General features: G+C 40.5%; 2 protein-coding genes across 6 annotated transcripts in view; one reads left to right on the plus strand and one right to left on the minus strand.

Annotated features, from left to right (window-relative positions):
• The window catches only part of TMEM167A (transmembrane protein 167A), a 31,264-nt gene extending 19,554 nt beyond the window's left edge, over window positions 1-11,710 (minus strand). The window contains exon 1 of one of the 3 annotated variants that reach the window (XM_032763436.2): window positions 11,629-11,710. In XM_032763436.2, coding sequence (XP_032619327.1) covers window positions 11,629-11,631 — 3 coding nt within the window. In that variant the 5' untranslated portion in view covers window positions 11,632-11,710. Of the gene's footprint in view, window positions 1-11,234; window positions 11,330-11,527 lie in introns of those variants that run through there. The other 2 variants (XM_075067054.1, XM_032763435.2) reach the window with 2 other exon arrangements.
• Window positions 11,711-11,773: 63 nt separating this feature from the next.
• The window catches only part of XRCC4 (X-ray repair cross complementing 4), a 294,941-nt gene continuing 286,941 nt past the window's right edge, over window positions 11,774-19,773 (plus strand). For all 3 annotated transcript variants that reach the window (XM_032763434.2, XM_032763431.2, XM_075067052.1), the window contains exon 1: window positions 11,774-11,911. The gene's annotated coding sequence lies outside the window, so the exon portion shown is untranslated. The remainder of the gene's footprint in view (window positions 11,912-19,773) is intronic.

Below are 19,773 nucleotides of genomic sequence, written 5' to 3' on the forward strand. Positions count from 1 at the left end.
CAGGATTTTAATTAACTGCCTAAAGGACATAAGAACCTGGAATGATTCTTGAGAATCTGTTCTTGTCTCTGGGAAATATTTATTTAAAAACCATTTACTATAGGTTAAAAAAACAAACAACGAAATATAAAATTACTAAGTTTATTAGTCTGACTTACATTGATAAAACACAGCAAATTCATCTTATGCATTTAATATTTCAGTATGTTGTCTGGACATTGTGTTATCTATTCACAAACCAGAGACTGGGATTACCATTGCTGGCATGAGAAATATAGCACCCTTTATGAAACTGCAGATGTTATGGAGGAAAGCGAACCTTCACTTATGACTTTCTATATTTCCTTAAGTAAGTACATTATCTATACTGATGTGAATTTGCTCTTAGTGTCAAGCCACTATGTTTCAATTAATAAAACACTAGCAACCTCTGTGGTGCATTTTTCTTTGTAGTGGGCTCACTAGGAAGTTATGTTTTCTAACAAGACATTTGTCAGCCTCTTGCTTGTGATTCATAGTGTCATAGATTCAAATTATTTAACTTCTTTTTACCATATGCAAATGTTTCAGCTATCTAAGACTGTAGTTTTATTGCTTCTCATTTAATATTGCTCAGCTCGTATTTGGATTAACTCAACAGCATATGCTGTTACACTGAAGATAATTGTGGGAAGTATATTAGACAACTGCTTATTGCTAACTGCTTTATTTTCTCTATGCTTTAAGTTCTTACTTATTCTCAACTCCAGAAAGGACAAAACAAGTAGAGAATTAAGTTTTTCCTTCCTTCTGGGGTTTTAGGTTCCTGAAAGATTGCTGTCTGAATACTTGTTTTTCCCTCCTATTAGACCCAGGAGGCTTCATTATAAAAGACTAGTTAATACTGTATCTGTACACCAGTTTCAATTATTTTGGCAATTTATTTCAAAATACCCGTTAGTAAGTATGTCTGTAACAGTACAGACAACAGAAATGGTTTTTTGACAAACAGATTCCTTACAAGGCATATTTAATACAGAACTTTGATAGAAATGTGTTTCCAGCACCACCTGGAAGCAGTGCAAAGGCTTGAGGGAGTCAGGGGTAAAGGAGGAGTTGAGGGAGACGGAAGTAACTGCTGGGCGGAGCCTGGGAGTGAACCTGGAGGGTTGCTGGGTATGGATTGGAAGAGTATGAAACGGGGGGGAGGGGAGGTAGGGTGGTTGACAGTGGAAGGATTGTTAGGGAGTTGGTGAGTCTTCTCATGCAGACCCTGGCTGACCCCAGCCTCTCCCATCCAGTCAGGCATATCTGCCCCTTTCCCGCATCCCCATGTTTCCCCGCACCCCCACACCGATTCAGCCCTTGGTTCAATCTTGTCCTCCACTAGCTCCTGTGCCTCCAACCTAGTCTGCCCCCCACCACTAGCCCTTCTGAACCCCAGTATGTGGGACTCCCATCAACCACATGTATCCCATTCTGTCCATCCCTCCCCCACATAACTCGTGTCTCCTCACCAGATCCTACAGGCAGGGCGCTGTGAGGAAGGCAGCCTCTTCCCCTCCCTCTCCCTGGCTGGCTGCTCCAGCCCTGAACTGGCTGCCCTCTCTTCTGGTGCCACATCAGACTCTGGTGGGCGAAAGTTGTAATTGCAGTGCCGCCCCAGCAGAATGTATTATTCTGGGGTGGGGGGGAATCTGCAAGGGATATTAATTCTGTGCATGCGCAGAATTCCCCCAGGAGTATACAAAGACATATATGTTCTACCTCTGCTCAATTCTCATCTCTGCCAGGCTAAGGGAGAAAGAGATCAGGAATCAAACCCTTCTGAACTAAGTGGAATGAAAAAATGTTCATATTGTACAATAACAACGAGGAGTCCGGTGGCACTTTAAAGACTAACATTTATTTGGGCATAAACTCCTAGTTGTTTTTGTGGATTTAGATTAACATTGCTACCCATCTGATATTGTAAAATATTGACTTAGCTAGAGAGCAAGGCAAGGGTGCTTTAGTTACAAATGAAATGATTAAAAAAGTCAATAACCTTTTATGATAATTTATTGAGGTTTTAAGTATTATCAGTAGATAGGCATTTGACAGTATCTATAAAATTTGTACAAATGACAAGAGGAAAAACTATACCCAAAAAAGAAGACAAGGTTGAAACAGGAATTAGAAGTTCAGAATGAAAACTATGTTGAGAGATGTTTTAAAAATGTAGAGTAGAAGAAATCTTGTCCAAAAAATTTTTTTTTATTAAATTCTGAAACTTGACATTTTTGCCATTCATCACTACCCCCAACCATGATAAACATTTAAGTCCTTGTTGTTGTTCGTAGCTACCAGTGTGGTGCTCTGCTCTTGTTCAATGACGATAAGTTGGCTGCGTGCGACTCTGTGTGCTGTCTTGGCTCTGTACAGATAGCTGACATGGCAAACCCCGAGAGAACCCCAAAGACCACAGACTCTACTAAGGTACGAAGGAACCCGAGCCAGGTTTATTGTCAAACGAAGCACAGTAATAGTTTCCTGTAGACTCTACAAGACATACTACTAATTTGAGCCCCCTGGCAATGGACCGGCTGAGTCAGTGGTGGGACTTTCCACTGCCCCTAGGCCAGACAAAGATGTGCACTCCGGGACCTACTTTTGTATAGTTACAGGACAGATTACTCATCCCTACTGATGTACTGAAGTACAGCCCCTTGGCTCATTAGGGTGTTGTCTCCTTCTTTGATCATGTTGTTTCAAACAGATCTATCCATCATGCTGTCCTTTTGACCCTGTCTTTAAGATGCACCTGCCTGTTCCTTGTTATGTCTGTGGAGTGTCCTCCTTTCGGCATGTCCAGGTGCCATCTTGGCACAAGTTCCTCTTATTAGCACTTATATGTGAATGCTCCTGCTTCTAACAACCCTCTTCTTGCCAACTTCTGTGAGCGGGGCCTACCTCTAGCTCACAGTCCAGCTTTTGCTTAGCAATGCCTGGAGGTTAACTTTGGTTCAGGGTTCAGGCCTCAGACTGGGCCTCTGACACAAGAGTTTATGTTTCAGGGCCTCATCTTACTACACTTGCTACAAACTGTATTATTATTAAGGTTACCACAAATGAACACTAAGGCTAATCCTGACCCTGCAAGAGTAGAAGGACCTGGATTCAGCAGAAAGCAAAAATCTGAAAGCCAAGGCACAGAGCTGTGTGAGGTTACCTGTGATTCTCCACAGAATAGCTTTTAGGTCAAGCTAGATGCATCCTCAGGTACGTACTAATCACTCACATGTTTAGAGGAGAGAAACCAGGACTGGGGTAGATTGGAAAGGGGCCATTCCAGCAGGGTGGATCAGTTGATGCTCTACAATTTGGAAGGAGGATTCCTTCCTGCAGTCACTGCAGAATCTCTATGCATCAAGCCTAGGTATTCAGATTTGGTTCATTGTCCACAATTTATCCTAGTTTACATTTATATTGCTCATAACATTTTAATTGCCAATAATCAATAAAGAAGTGCAGTAGCTCATATTGAAGCCTCACATGTGGAACTTTTAAATTGTTCCCCATGTTAATAGCTTAAGGCACCAATATGATTAAATACTACAAAAATTCCGTTTTAAAAAAGGCTTTGAGTTATAAATACATATATGGCTTAAAATGATAAATACCTACATTTTAAAAACATTATTGTACAATTTAAAAGTCGTAACTCTTCTTAAAAAACTGAAAATGAAAATTCATCCCTGGACTGAGGCGAAGGTTCAGGTTTCAGCTCTGAAGGAATTTTTATGGCTAAGACAAAATAATAGAAAAGGGAATTTTAAATCCAAGTGCTGACACTGGTATAATTAAAAGCTACTATAACAAAACACAATACTTGGGATTCCTTTTGCAAATAGTTTAACTATATATTTTTAATATTGCGCTTATTACATACATTGGAATTATTAAATCTAATTGGATGAATTGGGGGTCACGTGACCTAAATACTGCCTTACCTTTAAAACTTCACATGCAAGTAACTGGCTTATACAGGGTCACATGAGCCTGTGTTCTATTATAAAGAAAGCTCAGAAGGGAAGAAAGGGTGCTGTAACATTACTCCTAGGCCTTGTCTACAATGCAGGATTGAGGGCACACTCTTATCTGATGGCGAGCCATGGATATAGCTGCATTGGCAGACCAGGAATTTGCTTTGGCAGAGCTTATCCTGATTTTAAACAAGGAAAAGCTCAACCAGCGTACACTGTGGCTTTCCTTGTCAGTGATCCGGTTTTATACATCTGTGGCTGGTAAGCATTTACAGGAATTGGAGCAAACTCACAATACAGAGGGCCCCAGTATCTGTATTCCCATGTACTATGCTAAATTATTCCCCTCTCCTTGTGGTTGTCTATAAATATTTGTGGACTGTTCTCACATCATCTAGGGCAGGGGTCAGCAATCTTTCAGGAGTGGTGCCGAGTCTTCATTTATTCACACTGATTTAAGGTTTCGCATGCCAGTCATACATTTTAATGTTTTCAGAAGGTCTCTTTCTATAAGTCTATAATAGACAACTAAATTATTGTTGTATGTAAAGTAAATAAGGTTTTGTAAACTTTTAAGAAGCTTCATTTAGAATTAAATTAAAAATGCAGAGCCCCCTAGATCAGTGGCCAGAATCCAGGCAGTGTGAGTGCCACTGAAAGTCTTCACGTCCCATAGGTTGCCTACCCCCGATCTAGGGCAATGAGGCTGTTAACGCTTTGGGTGAAATTTCCAAGACCAAGGCTTTTTCCAGTGGCTGGCCCACAGCTGTAGAATGCTTTCCTTGGAAATCAAAATGACCAAATATCTTAACCTTTTATGAGCTACATGCAAGACAGCTGTCTTTGGAGTAACTTTCCCAAAACAACAGCCTGAAAAATGGCCTAGCATTACTTCCCTGAACATATCAAGTAATACAATAATAGTTAAGAAATCCATAGCATACCCCACAAGGAAAACCTACAGAAAGAAAATCTTTCAAACTGATCGTCTGCTTTAGGCAAATCTGTTTGCACTCAGGTGCCACAGTACTGAGTGAGACATCAGAGATACCCAGATGAATATATACAATCGTTATGATAAAATACATTGTAATTTAAATGTTTCAAATATATTCATATCAGAGTCCTTATCTAAAACCATGGCAGCCCGCCCTGAGGACACTGAGGCACACCAAAGCCCCAAGACAGAACAAAGGATCCTGATGCACATAAGAGTCTCCAAAGCACCAGCTGCCTCTGCTGAACTATAAAAGCTCCCACTGGCCGGAAATGGCAGCCACTGGGAGCTGCGGGCAGCTGTGCAAATGTAAACAAACGGTCTGGTGGCCTGCCAGTGGATTACCCTGAAAGGCTGCAGGTTGCCCACCGCTGCACTAAGGGAAGGCGTACGTCAAGTTAGGTGAGATGGTGTTACCTGCTGGGTGCCCCATCTACTCTAATGTGCCAATTATTGTAAACTCTGGTGAAGCTGAACCAGCTGCCTTCCAGACCTCCCCAGATACCAAAACCTCCTAATTCCCCTGATTTTAACAATGTAGTTGTGCATTATCAATACCAAATTCTGTGGTGTATAAAAAAACTGAAAAGGTGGAGATATTAAATTCTGATTTTTGCACTAGCAAAGTAAACAACACGGGGTTACTCTGTGGATGCAATTACTCAATTTCGTATTTAATGAAAATCTAATTTTTATAATTTTTTTTGGAAGTTGATGAAAAATTTCCACCAGAATGCTGCAGGATCAAAGGATCTTATTGCAGAACTTAGATTCAGACCAGCTTAACACAGAACACCTTAGGCCTCAATAATAACCCAGATGTTCTTTTGCTGTAACTTGCTGTGAATGCTTCTCCATTGTAAGCAGCACCCTAATGGGTAAAGTAACAATATTATTTCAAGAAAACTTTCAATGTCCACTCTTTGGAAGTAGCGGTGAAATCTGTCCCTACTGAAGTCAATGGGAGTCATGTAATTGATTTCAGTGGGGCCAGGCTTTTACCCTATGAGTTAGGGGGTCAGTCTCACAGTTAGGTCCTCTGTCAAAGAGAGGACACTGCAGTGCCATCAAGCAAATTTTCTCAAAAATTACTATGACTTGCCAAACTACCAACAATTTGTTGAACAGACATATTATAAAAATGGATTGTTGCATAGAAATTTTATAAGACCATTTTTGTAATAAAAAGACAGAGTTAAGGCTTATGCCTAAATGACAAAGTGTACAAAGAAAACCTTGTGTGTGCGTTGGATCACTTTCTATGATACTATTATTTTATCTTGAGAAAACCTAAAAGGGAAGGATGATAGTGATGGTTTGAACAAAACTGATAAATCCCAGTTTCTGTATGAGTGATTAGACCTTATATTGGATGTTTTTCCTGGCCCATATTAGCTATCTAATCAAAGAGCAGCTGTTAAAATGTACACACACAGTCCTAAAAAATCCACATGAAAATGTATGACTCAGAAGTACAATTCACAGTCCCAATCATATAAAAAAGGTGAAATCAACCCATATAAAATTTTAACAAACAGAACCCTTTGTGAAAGGGGTGAAAAAGGATCCATATTATTCAGAGCTCTCCATTGGGAAGAGGGACTCTCTGAAAGTGGAAAAAAAGTTGTCAGTTTTAAAAATAATGGTAAGCTTTCAATGTTCTACTCCTAAAACTATAATAGGAAACGAATATATAGAAACTATTCCCATTATGAGAATAAAGAAAAATTATTAAAATCACTGCTAGAAATAATGAATAAATATGTGCACAGAATTCTACATTTCTCTAATCTACTCTGAAATACATGTAGGAGGAACTTTTTTTCCCTTTCCCATACAGCAGTTTTTTCACAAAGATGAATAATAAATATCTATATCTATACAGAGATGCATTTGTGCACGAAACGACCCAAATATCAATAATATAAGGGGAATTCAATTCAACTAATTTCAAATTGATTTTTTTCTCCACCTGAGCTCCCGCAAAGTTACATCAGTAAGGTCTACTTTCACATAATAACGCATTGTTAGAGGTCATGTTACAGCTACTGAACAATGTCTCCAGCGGGACTACGGACCCAGTACATATTATAGCGCGATGCTATTTTGCTAATTGATTTAAAATATTTATATTCATTGAGTATATGATGCATTCTGAGAAGGAATGGAGACAGATTGGACAGTGTGATTTTTTTGGGGAGCAGAAATTAAAAAATTTGAAGAGTTGTTAATGTTCTGAATACCCTTGCTTTTGGAATATTTTACTCTCAAAGATAATTTTCCAAATTTGTTTAAAAATAGAATTAATCTTTAAGTGACCATTTCATTTTGAATGCCTTTTGGAAAGCATGCTACTGCAGAACAGAAAATAATAATGAAGAAGAGATTAATATATTTCAAGTTGGGAAGTATTCAGAGAAAAGTCCTTTTCTAAGAAATTGGGGTCAATGGGTTAACATACAAGCTTTGTATTCTGGTTACTCATGTAAATTTTATGTGGGCAGGTCTACACTACGGGGCTAACTTGACCTAAGTTACGGAACTCGAGCCGCGATCGGCCGAACCTGCGGACGCGCTAGGTAAACAAACCGGCCTGGCCTGCCAGAGGCTTTCCATGCACAAGTAGCGAAATAAGTTTGGGAACCACTGATGTAAAGAGATCTTTCTTCCAGTTGCACCAACACACAGCCTAACTATTAAGCCAAAAGTAATTTTAGGTGCGCTTCACATTTTTAAAAGGAAAAAATGATTTACATGCCTCAAGAATTAGGTTAACAAACTTTCAATTTTAATAAACTAAGGATGAATATATTGACCTTGCATTATGGCATCTAGTTCTTCTTAAATATTAAAGACATTTCCTTTAACATGTGAAACATGAAAATAATAAAATGTTCTTGTCAGGATGTACCATATTGGTCCAAGAAGTTATGAAAAAAAAAATTGGATCCAGTGATTGTGTAAAATAGAGAGATACAAAGAACTGTCAGTATTTTCCAAAACTACTGCTACCTTTGAATTCATCACAAGTTGCATAAATATTAAATACACCTCAATTTCAGAAATACACACCACTTTTATGACCACAGGCAAATAATGAAGACTTTCACACTTGCCACTGAAAAACTTCTCACTACATCCCTGGAGGAAGGGGGAACTTCCCAGAATTAAAGACTACAATGTGTACCAAGTGCCACAGACAAAGTCTCACCCATTCTGTGTTAAGGCCCTTGATTTTTAAACCAGAGTTGTGCAGAATTCTGTGGCAAACTGGACATTTTGCAGCAGTTTAAAGTAAATTTTAAAAACGTGAAGTATTTATTGAACATATGAAAATGAGCAAGTTCAGTATTTCCATGAAAACAAGTACAGAATTCCTTGGACTTGATCCTGCCTGTATCCCCACCTGATCTGCACAGCACCATCAGCACAAAGCAGATTCAACATTTGGTTAGGGATTCCCGTAGCATAAGGGAACTCCTATGAAGCACTACTGGGGACATGACCTAACTGTGCTGTGTTTTGACAATTCTTGGAATAGCCCTATGGAGCCACTGCATGTGTGTGTAATTTAGAGCAGCCCCGAGGATCCTCTTGAACAGGCCGAGGGCCAGAATGGCCTCTAGCAACCCTGAGGATTAGGGGAGCATAAAGGTGTCTCAAAATACCTGCATTATCCTGATCCCAAGAGCACCAAGGATCACTCTGGCATGACTGAGAAGCTAGAGCCTTGTGTTATTTATTCTGATATTGCATTGATTGTACACTGCATCCAAATGTAGAGGTTTTCAGTTTACAACATTTTTTTGTATCAACAATATATGGCTGCAATGCAGAAGTTGTCAGGGAGAAGCACTGGAAAGATCTGGTGGTTTGGATATTTAGCACCTTGGAGGCAGGTGAGACATCTGGCAATGGAATAGGATGCCCCTCTTCTTTCACACCCCTGTTGTGAACAGGGTAGAAATTTGAAATTTTTTGGTGGGTTTGAACCCCAAGATTCCCACATCAGCAACTCAAGTCAGTAGCCGACCTGTGGCCCCCCCACATCTACGTTTATTACTGCAGCTAATAACAATGATCAAGCACCTTAACTGACTGCTTTTGCTAAAGTGTTAAATAGTGAAATTGTTAATATTGGCATTTAAAAGGCAATAATTAATAAGACTTAAAAAACAATAGTCCTACTGAGATGGATGGGAGCAGTTCACACTCACAGAACTACTGTTTAAAGCTATCTGCAGTTTCAGCAAGACCATAATGAATTAAGCTTACACTCAAATCATATTTGGAATGTCCTTTCCCCCACAATCACAAAAGTTAGAAACTTGATGTTTGGCTTTTACTGACATCCTAGTTTCTGGGCTGTAGAGTTTTGTGGCAAAATTTGACAGAATTGTAGAATTTAAGTGGTCCTGACCACCCTACTCTCCCCAGTTCGCACTAAGGGTATGTCTATACTGCACATTACTTACAGCAGTGGGTAATGTATGTGCACTTTACACTGCTATTTATGCCCCTGCTACAGATGTGAGGACCATGAGGCACGGCCTTAGGTGAGTAAAGACACACCCAAACCCTTAATGTATGTACTGTACATGGCTCTCTACACACACAAGCGGTAGGGAAAGGCTGCAGCTGTGGGGAAAAGCTCCAGCACTCTCCACTATGGAAGTCCTTCACTGCAGCAGTGAAAGATTCTGCTCATCATCACATTAAACATGGCCCATTTCTTCTAGCTCTACAGGATGATCTTCACAGATGAGCAAGAGGCAATAGCATAGTTCTTCACATCATGCTACCAGAGGTAAGCACCACAGAAGGGCCAGCTTCCCCTGTTTCATAGTCCTAGGATCTGCCATAATGGAGCCTGGTTTCCCTTCAGAGCCTAGGGCTCCCTGTGATTTGCAGTTCTCATCACCTGCCCGAACTGCCCCCAATCCCTTCCCTTTGTTGCGAAGCATGAAGAAATCACAAAGTCCATCCCCCAATTTCCTTTAGGCTCCTTGGAACACATAGCCCAACTTTTTCAGAGCAGTATGTTTCATTGGTCAGAACAAGATTTTTCTAGGTAGCTGCCCTATGCAGAACACACACTTACTTGGACTTCTATTACTTTTACAGAAAAATTAATCTCAAGGTAGACACAGATCCCAGATTTTTTCTTCAGTTTTGCACTCAAAGAGCCAAATTTAGCTAATTAAATGACCCCTTAATCAATGTGGTTATCTTAGTTTATGTTTTAGGGCAGGAGTTTTCAATTTTTTCCCTTCTATGATCCAACATCCTCAAATCCTTCAAAGTGCCATTGGAAATGTCATAAAGATGCTAAAGTTATAGCTCTCCCAGGCTTCTGGTGAAAAGTGAAAACTTCACTTATGCTTATCCTCCATAGTGTCCACATATTTTCAGAGACCACATCAGGCAGATAACTGCTTTGTCTGACACTTTACTCACTCTGCCTACAAGACACAGCACATCAGAAAGATCTGCCAAGGAATGCTTACACAAGCAACTCCTAGTGGCTATTTTTTGGGGTCATGATCCATAGGCTGGAAACCCTCTTTAGGTCTTTCACCCCCTTTTTTCCAAGCAGGATACAGGTTCTCTTGAACCATAAGGCAGGGCTGTGGATAGAAAGTAATACCTTATCACTGTTGGGAACTACAGCCTGACAAAAACTCACCAAGATGAGACTAGCCAACTTGTACTTCACTAACGCAGAAGGTATCATAAGCATGAAGATTTATTTTAATGAATGACATTCTTACTTAACTCACATTAACATCAAACACTTAAAAGCAAGGGAAGAAGTAATTATGTCATTAATCTTACACTGTTCACAAGCATCTTATCCTTATCCAGCACAGAAATGCATACTTTATCAAACTGTAACAACCTTAACTCTGACCCCAAAATAAATACTATTCCTTGACCCCTATTCTCACAATGTGAACACAAAAAATTCTTCAGAACCAGAAGTCATTAATAATATTTATTGATTAGCTTCAGGTGCAAGTCCACATATATAATCACGCTTTTCTAACTACCCACATTATTTTAAAGAAACATCGGTCACCAGTGTGTTACCAAGAATCCAATTGCCAGCTGACAAATGGGAAATGTGGACTAAGTATATTTAGCCTTTTAAAGAAATGAAGCCAAGATACAAATGTCAAAGACCCAAGGCCAGAGTAGAAGCTGTTGGGTGATAACCAAATAAGCTGATATACATCACGTGCTAGTTCTGGGGGCCAGTGAGAGATTTCTCCCATCCTTCCCCTGCTCCTGCCTGGGTTGCTGAATGACGTCACAAGCACGCTCTTAGCCAGTTTTTCAAAGCAGGCACTGGTGACCGAACTGGGACAGGCTCGCGGGCTACCTGAGCCTGAAATGGAGCCAGCGGGGGATCCGCACACAGAACAGGAGCAGCCGCGCCGCTCCCCACACGAGACTGAGCCTCCAGCTTGGCTACTGAAGTGGGAGGGGCCCTGGGCAAGCGCCGCAAGCCACGCGCGTCACTCACAGAGACGGGTCGGAGCCCCTCATAGCTTGCAGGAGAGGGACAGGCAGGAAAGAGGCTCAGCCGCGCAGCCAGCAAGGCAGACAAGCACCCTCCGTGCTTACCATAGCTCCCCGCTTCCAGCCACATCACACTTCCGCGAGCGAGGGGACGGAACCGGAAGGGACAGTGCTTAGCTTTCTCCTGGTTGGTCGGGGAAATGCCATTCCGTGACTGACAGGCGTCATCGGAGCCGCTGCGCGTCGTGATTGGAGGTGGCTGTCAGAGGGCGTGGGACTGAGAGGTGCAAGACTGTATTTGCGCGCGGCAGCCGGCGCTTTTGATTGGGTGCGGTAAGGTTCTGCGTCTTCAGGACTCGGGAAGGCGGAAGCGGGCTGTGGCAGTGAGGTAGGGAGTGAGGTGTAGACAGGCCGGCAGGGGCTGGGTTCTGTTCGCGGGGGAGGGGCGGCTGTACTGACGGTCTGTCTGAGGCTGCAGACAGGCGGCCTGGGTCTGCTGTTGGCCTGGCCTGGCCAACGAGGCGCGGGTCGCGTCCTGCCCTCATCGTGGTGGTAGCGGCGCCCCCCGGGGCAGCGTAGAAACTGAGAAGCAACCGGCTCACTGCGTCCGCGCTGCCGCCTTGTCTGGCAGGCGGGCCTGGGGAGGATATAACTGAAGTAGGGGAAGGGCAGGGGCCTCCCAGAGGCTTCCAGAGCTGTGTGGTAACGAGCACCTGTCCCACCACCGGCGACGGGGGTATTTCTGAGGGTGGGAGGAGAGACAGAGGGAGGGCAGTGCCTGAGGACTCGCCTCTCTGTCCCCGCCTGAGCAGGGTCTACGGGCAGCAGCATGGTGGCAATCCCAGAAGCATTGCTCGGGTGTCTGGGACCCCCAGGCTCTAGCAGGGTGTGTGCATGGTAGCATTTCAAGCCCTGGTAGGAGGGTTTTTTCTTCCATATCCTCTGGACTGGTCCATACTGGGAACTTGCATCGGCATAGATCAGGGGTGTGAAATATCCACATCGTTGAATGACATCATTAGGCTGACCTAACCTCTGGTGTAGACAGTACTAGGTTGATGAAAGAATTTTTTTCCTCTCTAGGAGGTGGATTAAGTACAGCAATGGGAGAACCCCTCCTGCCAGCATAAGTAATGTTTACACTGAAGCACTACAGTTGGTAGCCCTGCTCAGTTCATTGGCTCAGATGTCTGCTTTTTACATTAATGGTATGGGTGCACTTTGTGTACATATATCAGACTTGGCTTCCTTTTGCCATCTTTGGATAACAGCTGCTGAGATGAAGAATGAATCTCTCGTTTTGATTGTAGCTGAGTACCTATAAATGAAGTGTTTCTAAAGTTAACAAGCAAAGATTCATATATACAGATGCAGATCTTTACTGGCAAATGATATTCCATTTCGTTTAACAGCTGTAAACTACCATCGTAATGAAATATTTGTCATCTTTTTGTCCTAATCTGTAGGACTATATATCATCAGTTCCCATTCGCTAAATAAATATCTACTTTTTTTTCATACATGAGAAACTTATCCTAGAACATCTTGTTGCTTCACTTCAAACTGAACAAGCTATAGATACAAAATCCAAGAATTGTAATTGGTAGTCATGTGATTAAAACCCTACCTGTCTCATTGAAAAGATAGAGGCAGCTCTAATACATTTTTGTGGACATTTCTGATTTAAAGGATGCATCTGATTTTTCCCTTGACTTGTTTTTTAACTCATAGTAGAACTGCTTGGTATCCTGTAGTAGACAAGAGAACCTTTAAAGATTTAGTTTATCATGCTTTGCGCCATGGCCATTATACAGTATTTGTGAACCCTTGCATGGTTACTTCTTGTTGTGTGAAGTGCATAAAGTTAAATCATTTCATTGTAAGTGTGACTCAGAAATGCAGAACTACAGTGCTGAGGTAACATCTACTTGTTTTATTTAGAGATGTGTATACTGGCCACATTACAGTGCGGCCATGGCAGCGCTGTGACATGGGCAGTGTAGTCATGCTTTATCGCCAGGGAGAACTCTCCTGGTGATAAAAAATAAATACCCTGAACCACAAGTGGTAGCTTTATCGATAAAGCACTGTCTATACTGGCACTTTCAGTGCTACAACTTTTGTCACTCAGGGTGGGGGAGTTTTTTAAACCCCCTGAATGACTAAAGTTTTAGTGCTGAAAGTGGCAGTGTAGACACAACCTCAGTGAATTCATCAACAGTGGGACTTACATTTTTATTGTAAAACGTGATGAATCAAGGAATAAAAAGTCCATTGTTTTAATGAAGCACAAAAAAGGATATTTTAACAACTGGTTTGGTTTTGCAGGTAAATTTAGAATGATTCTTGTTGTCACTGCTGAAAGCATATGAGACAGCAGAGTAGACTTAGAAAGAAGCAGATTCATCGGTCAGTCTCCCCTGCTCAGGTCTTACTGCAGCTCCTGTGTGCTTGCTCGTTTCATTATCCTCCTTTTCTTTATGGAAATATTACCTTGGTGGGGGTTTTTAAGTTTATGCGCCAGACTTGATGGTGATGCCAACTTGGAAATGCTTGAATAAAGATAATATTTATGTGTCAGGGCTACAACACATTTACTCACACCTAATTATTAAAAGGCACAAATTAATTAAAACCTCTTAATTTTTTAATTGCCCAGTGTGCTGTTTTACGTTGTTGGCTCACTGAAATCATTACATGCATCAGGAAGCCTGTTAGATTATGAAATCCATAGCGACAGGGTCGGCGCTTCCATTTAGGCGACCTAGGCAGTTGCCTAGGATGCCAGGATTTGGGCGGGTGGCATTTTGCGGCCCTCGGCGGCAATTTGGCGACGGGAGGTCTTTCCGCGCTTCATGTCTTCGGCGGCAGTTCGACAGCGGGGTGTCCTTCCGCGCTCTGGGACCCGCCGCTGAAGTGCCCCGAAGACTGGGAGCACGGAAGGACCCTCCCGCCTTTGAATTGCCTCCGACCGGGAGCACGGAAGGACCCCTGCCTAGGGGGCCAAAAACCCTGGTGCCGCTCCTGCATAGTGACACTTTCATCCAGCACCTAATTTTGCAGAGGGCCTATAGGTTCAATGCAGATTTGAAGAGTGCCACTTATGAACTACTAACACCACATCCTGCAGCAGTTTTCCTCAAAGTTTTCCCATCCAAATATTAACTGTGTCTAGCTTAGGGTGGAGACATCTGGTGAGATCGCAGTCTTTGATCCAAATGCAGGCATAAAAGATACCAGTTGCCTGTTGGTTTGTTTTTTGTTTGTTTTTTTTTAAGAGTGAAATAAACCAGTTTTAATGAGTGGTGTTTGGTTTCTGTTTTGTAATAAAAAAAAAAAAAAATCATCAGAAACTCTTCTGTTAGCTGTACTTTCAAATACAGCTGAAAGTGAAAGGATTGTTTTGTGTTCCATTTGAATTGTTTAAGCAATAGAGCATATCAAAGAATTTGCTGAAAAGTGTCTATAGAGAGAATAAGGTTTTAAGTTGCCATCAAATGCGCACACAGTCCTGAGTACGTGTCAAGTTGTACATGGTGTAGTTTTTTCGCCCCTGGCATTTTCTTCTACTTTCATAAAGGCTAACAGGATCTTGAGAGGGAGAAGAGCTGTTTTAGATTAATAGTAATTAAAATGAAACTCAAGTGAAAAATATCATGGGCTTTTGGCATGACAGATAAATGTACATATGCTCTAGAAAACAGTTGCATGTACATAAGGGCAGAACAATCATTTTGCATACTGAGAAAGCGGTACATCCTGAGACATGGTGTGAAACTCTGCAAGTTTTACATGAGCAAGTCTAAAGCTGGGAATAAGGGTGTGATTTATGTAAATCGGTTCATATTTTTATACCACATCCATCACTAGTTTTTATTGCCTTAAAATAAGTCATGAAATGCATAAAAAACATGTTCATGTAGCTTGCTGCAACTTCAAATTATAATTGTAAATCAATGAATAGCGTATAGGGGACACAATTTATTCTGAGCCAGAAAAAACATATTTCTGCTATAGGAATACACATGGGGGCTGCGTAAGCTTAGTAGTATGACTACGCACCTGATTAGAACTGCTTGCTTCAGACTGTGTCACTCAGATTTATGACCAGGAGTCATGTATATGACATTGAATTTTTCCCCCTTAAAACTGCTTATTTCGTGGAATGACAAGGTCAGTGAGGTAACAGCTTTTATTGGACCAACTTCTGTTGGTAAGAGAGAGACAAGCTTACACAGAACTCTTCTTCAGGTCTGAGAAACATAATCAGAGTGTTCCACATTGTATTTAGCTGTGTTAGATTGTTTAGCATAAATACTTAACACATTTCAAGACACCATTCAAGGTGAATGACATAAATAGCTGGTGTACCTGTCTCAGGGTTTTGATGAGAATGTTGAAGGCACAGTGGAGATTGTGATGGCTGGATGTGCTAATCACTGTCTGGCAGGCAGATGGGACCACAAGTGGCATCATTCCTTCATGAAAGTTTAATAGTGAGCTTGCAACAGTTAAGGACATCACAGATGGTGTCAGAAGAGGGCAGCTATGCTGAGGCCTGTCATAAGGTTTATTGCAAAAACAGCTAGGTGTTTCCTACCTAGTTTAGTCAACAAATTGTTGAACTCAGGACAGCTAGAAGAACAAAAATTTGCAATGACTTATGGCAAGTACATTGTAAGTTGATATAACATAAGGGAGAGAGATGTAGATAATAGCTATGCATCATTATCACAACAGTGCAGCAATATGTATTGCAGTGTTGACTCCTGGGCACAATACTGTACCTCTGCGTATATAGGGGCACAGAGCTATATGTCAGAGAATGTTGCAATGACATGTTTAATGGCTGTATGAATGATGCTATTTGGAACAGCAAGTGCCGTATTCCTTATACCATTAGGTAAGCCCTTTCCCAATAGAAAATGCAATTCAAACAAGTCTGAGACTTTCTAGCACATGTGCACACAGGTAGTAACCAGACTGCTGACTGGGTTGGATATGCTATACATCAGTTTGTGCAATTTTCAAAGGGCTAAGATATACAGTATGTATGCCTCATTGTAGTATCTCAGTACCTAGCATAAAATGTCAAAGGGCTGGATTTCTCAGTTGTTTAGGTGCCGAAAGATGAAGATTGGTGCCCAGTGAGCTTCTGAAAATGTAACAGGTACCTGTGCTGTCTTTAGATGTCTAATACCTTGAAAAACCTGGCCCGAAGACATTATATTGCTTCATACCTCATAATATGAACAAAGCACCTAGACTGTTGGACATTGTTTAACAGAGGATTGTATAAGAGTGATGACTTACCTCTTAAATGAACAATCTTGACCACTGCGTTTCATTTTATTCCATTGTACTCACTACTATACTATATCTGTGTATCCATGATGTGAGCCTCACTGGATCATACATCTTCTGTCTAGATGCCTTGTCACAGCACACATTTGTCTTTCTGTGCCATTTGGATGTAACTGACTTTTGATGGTTGTATTTGCATCTGTTCTGGGGTGCATATTCTAAGTACAATGTTAACTAAAATGTACTCCTTAACCTATATTTTATGGGTATTGAACCTCATAAGCCTAATCTGTCAAACTAGTAAAGAAATTTAAATTTAAGGAAGGATTTTTCTGGCATGTGGGAAATAGATGCCAGATCTTGCTATTGGCCAATGAGAGTTTTGCATGAGTAAGGGGAATAAGATTTAGCCAGATTCAGGGATGTCCTACTTCTGGAAAGGTAGGTAAAATCACCTAAGTTTATGCCCAAATTCTATCTTGAACTGATATGAATATCTGTCTGGGTAATAAGGTTCAGTTGACTTCATCAGCTGTATTCTCACAAGGAATGGGCCATGGTGGTTGTAGATACTAGGAAAAAGGTAGAAGAAAATAATGCACATAAATAATCATGCTCTAGACTATCCCACTACACAACTAGGTTAGAAGGCTATTTCTAAAATAGACAATAATGGTATCACAAGCCATATATTTAAACAGCTTCAGCATGCTCTTTGAAGTCCAGTGCAGACTATCCCAAAGAGCAACATTCTACAAGAAGGAAAATAGAGTAAAGCAATTTAGCAGGAAGGCACATTAGTTTTTGAAAATTCTGAATATTTTGTTAATTATCTTTTCAATTTGTTTTTGCCTTTTAGGAAAAAGGTTAAAATTATCTGAAAAGGTAGAAAATTTTGCACTAAAAAGTTCTGTTCCTTACTCTGATATTGACTTGTGTGGCCTTGTGCAAGTCACTTAGCTTCTCTGTGCTTCTTCCTTCCCCTGCCCCCAAACACTGCTGTTGAGATAATATGTAGTTTTGTAAAGTGCTTTTTTGGATTCCTTGGAGGAAAGGCCCTGCAAGTGCAAAGATTATTACTAGAAATAAATGTTAAAGCTGTTACCATGATATAGGCCTTTTTTCCTTCTGTCATAAGTGAGATAGTTACTGGATTATTTATGACAGCAAATTGACGTGATCTTAGGAGACATTCAAAAACAAATTATTAAAAAGTTACTGTAGTTTGCTCATATAACGCAATAGGTTTTAATGAATATTAACTCAGTATGAGGAGAGAACTTCTGACTTACACAATAAGGTATTTTCATCAAATGAATAAGCAGAGACCACCACAGTTACTCCCTTCAGAGACATCCTAGTAACCTTACAAAAGATTGTTTGATAAAAGGTACTGAGGGATTGAAAGTTTTGGGAATTATCTCATTGGAATAATACAAACAATCCTACATCTGCTATACAGACTTGTAGATGAGTTTTCAGTCTAGCATTATGTGAATGGGTATCCTTAGACAGACCAGATGGATAGATCAGAGATGCCCCCCCCCCCCCCCCCCAACCAAAAGTCTGATCTTTAGCTGTAATTGGTTCACTCACACAATGATAGAGGGAATGAGAACTTTGCATAAGGACAAAAATTTAGCCAAATTATTTGTTTATATCAGAAGAAAAAAATTAACGCAAGAGCAAAGTGAGGCTGTCTATCTTATCACAAGCTGCATTTGTTTTTACAAATAAGGCAAATGATTATGAAAGGGATTGTTTGTTTATAGATCTACAAAAGGATCTTACAGGCCACTGTTTTCAACCTAGTAACTGGACAGGAAAGAGGGAGCACAGGGCTTTCTATATGCAATCACCTTTGTTCAGCTTATGGAGGAAGTTTTTCAATTAATCTTTCCTCAGGTTTTTGTATCTGAACAAATTAGAACAGCTTAGAAATTTGCTAGAAGCAAATTGTATTGTGTGGATTTATATTAAATTTCATCACATGAAAATTAATCTTGAAATAAAAAGTAATACAGAGAGTATAACTTAAAATGCCTATGGATGCAATTGGAGACTGCTTGGGCTGAACCATTAAATTTCAATGGGAGACACGGATGCACATCAGAGAGCAAAATTTGTTCCTTGCCTCCCCCCACCCCCTGCTCAATATATGTATGTAATCAACAGTTTTTTCACTGGAGTACCACTAGGATAGATGGCAAAGGAAATTCTCAAGATATGAGACTCAGTTTTGGTAGCCTCTTGAATGCACCATTAGAGACAACAAGAGAGCTTGTTTTTCCTTATCTTTTGTCAAGAAAATACATTTCTTCATACACAGGTAAAATATATATATATTTTAAATTTAGGAAATACCTTTCTTAGATCTTGTCTACACTAAGGATATCAGTGTCACCAACCCCAAGTGTTATAAAAGCATGACCCAGGCCTCCAAAATCATTTGATTCAAATAATCATTGATTTTTGAGCCTTTATGTTACACTTGAGGCATATCTTCAAGCTTTTTTCTGCAAACATGATGGCTAGAAACTTACTTTTTTGGGGTAAATGCAAACTGAGCTGTTCATATAATCAGAGGACTCATGGAACTGCTGCTTTAAATACCATGAGACTAGTGATAAAATCTTGACAACTGGCAATACTGGACTTTTTTCTAAGGCTTTCCCAACATGGCTTACAGCATAAATTATTTTAGTTGGAGTTTTATCATTTCATCTGCTTGATGCAAACCAAACAAAAGTTGATTTTAGCTTTATGTGAACATGCTTAAAAATGCAGTGGGCGATGCATAACACTAGAGAGCTATATAGTGTTAATAACATTTGAAACTTCACGATAGGGTAATGTAACTGCAAACTAAACAGGAATTGATTGCACAGATTGAAAAATTGTTGTTTCTGTGTATGGTATATTTAGTACTTAAGTGACAAATACACT

This window comes from Chelonoidis abingdonii, chromosome 6 (assembly GCF_003597395.2).
Source record: "Chelonoidis abingdonii isolate Lonesome George chromosome 6, CheloAbing_2.0, whole genome shotgun sequence".
NCBI lineage: Eukaryota > Metazoa > Chordata > Testudines > Testudinidae > Chelonoidis > Chelonoidis abingdonii.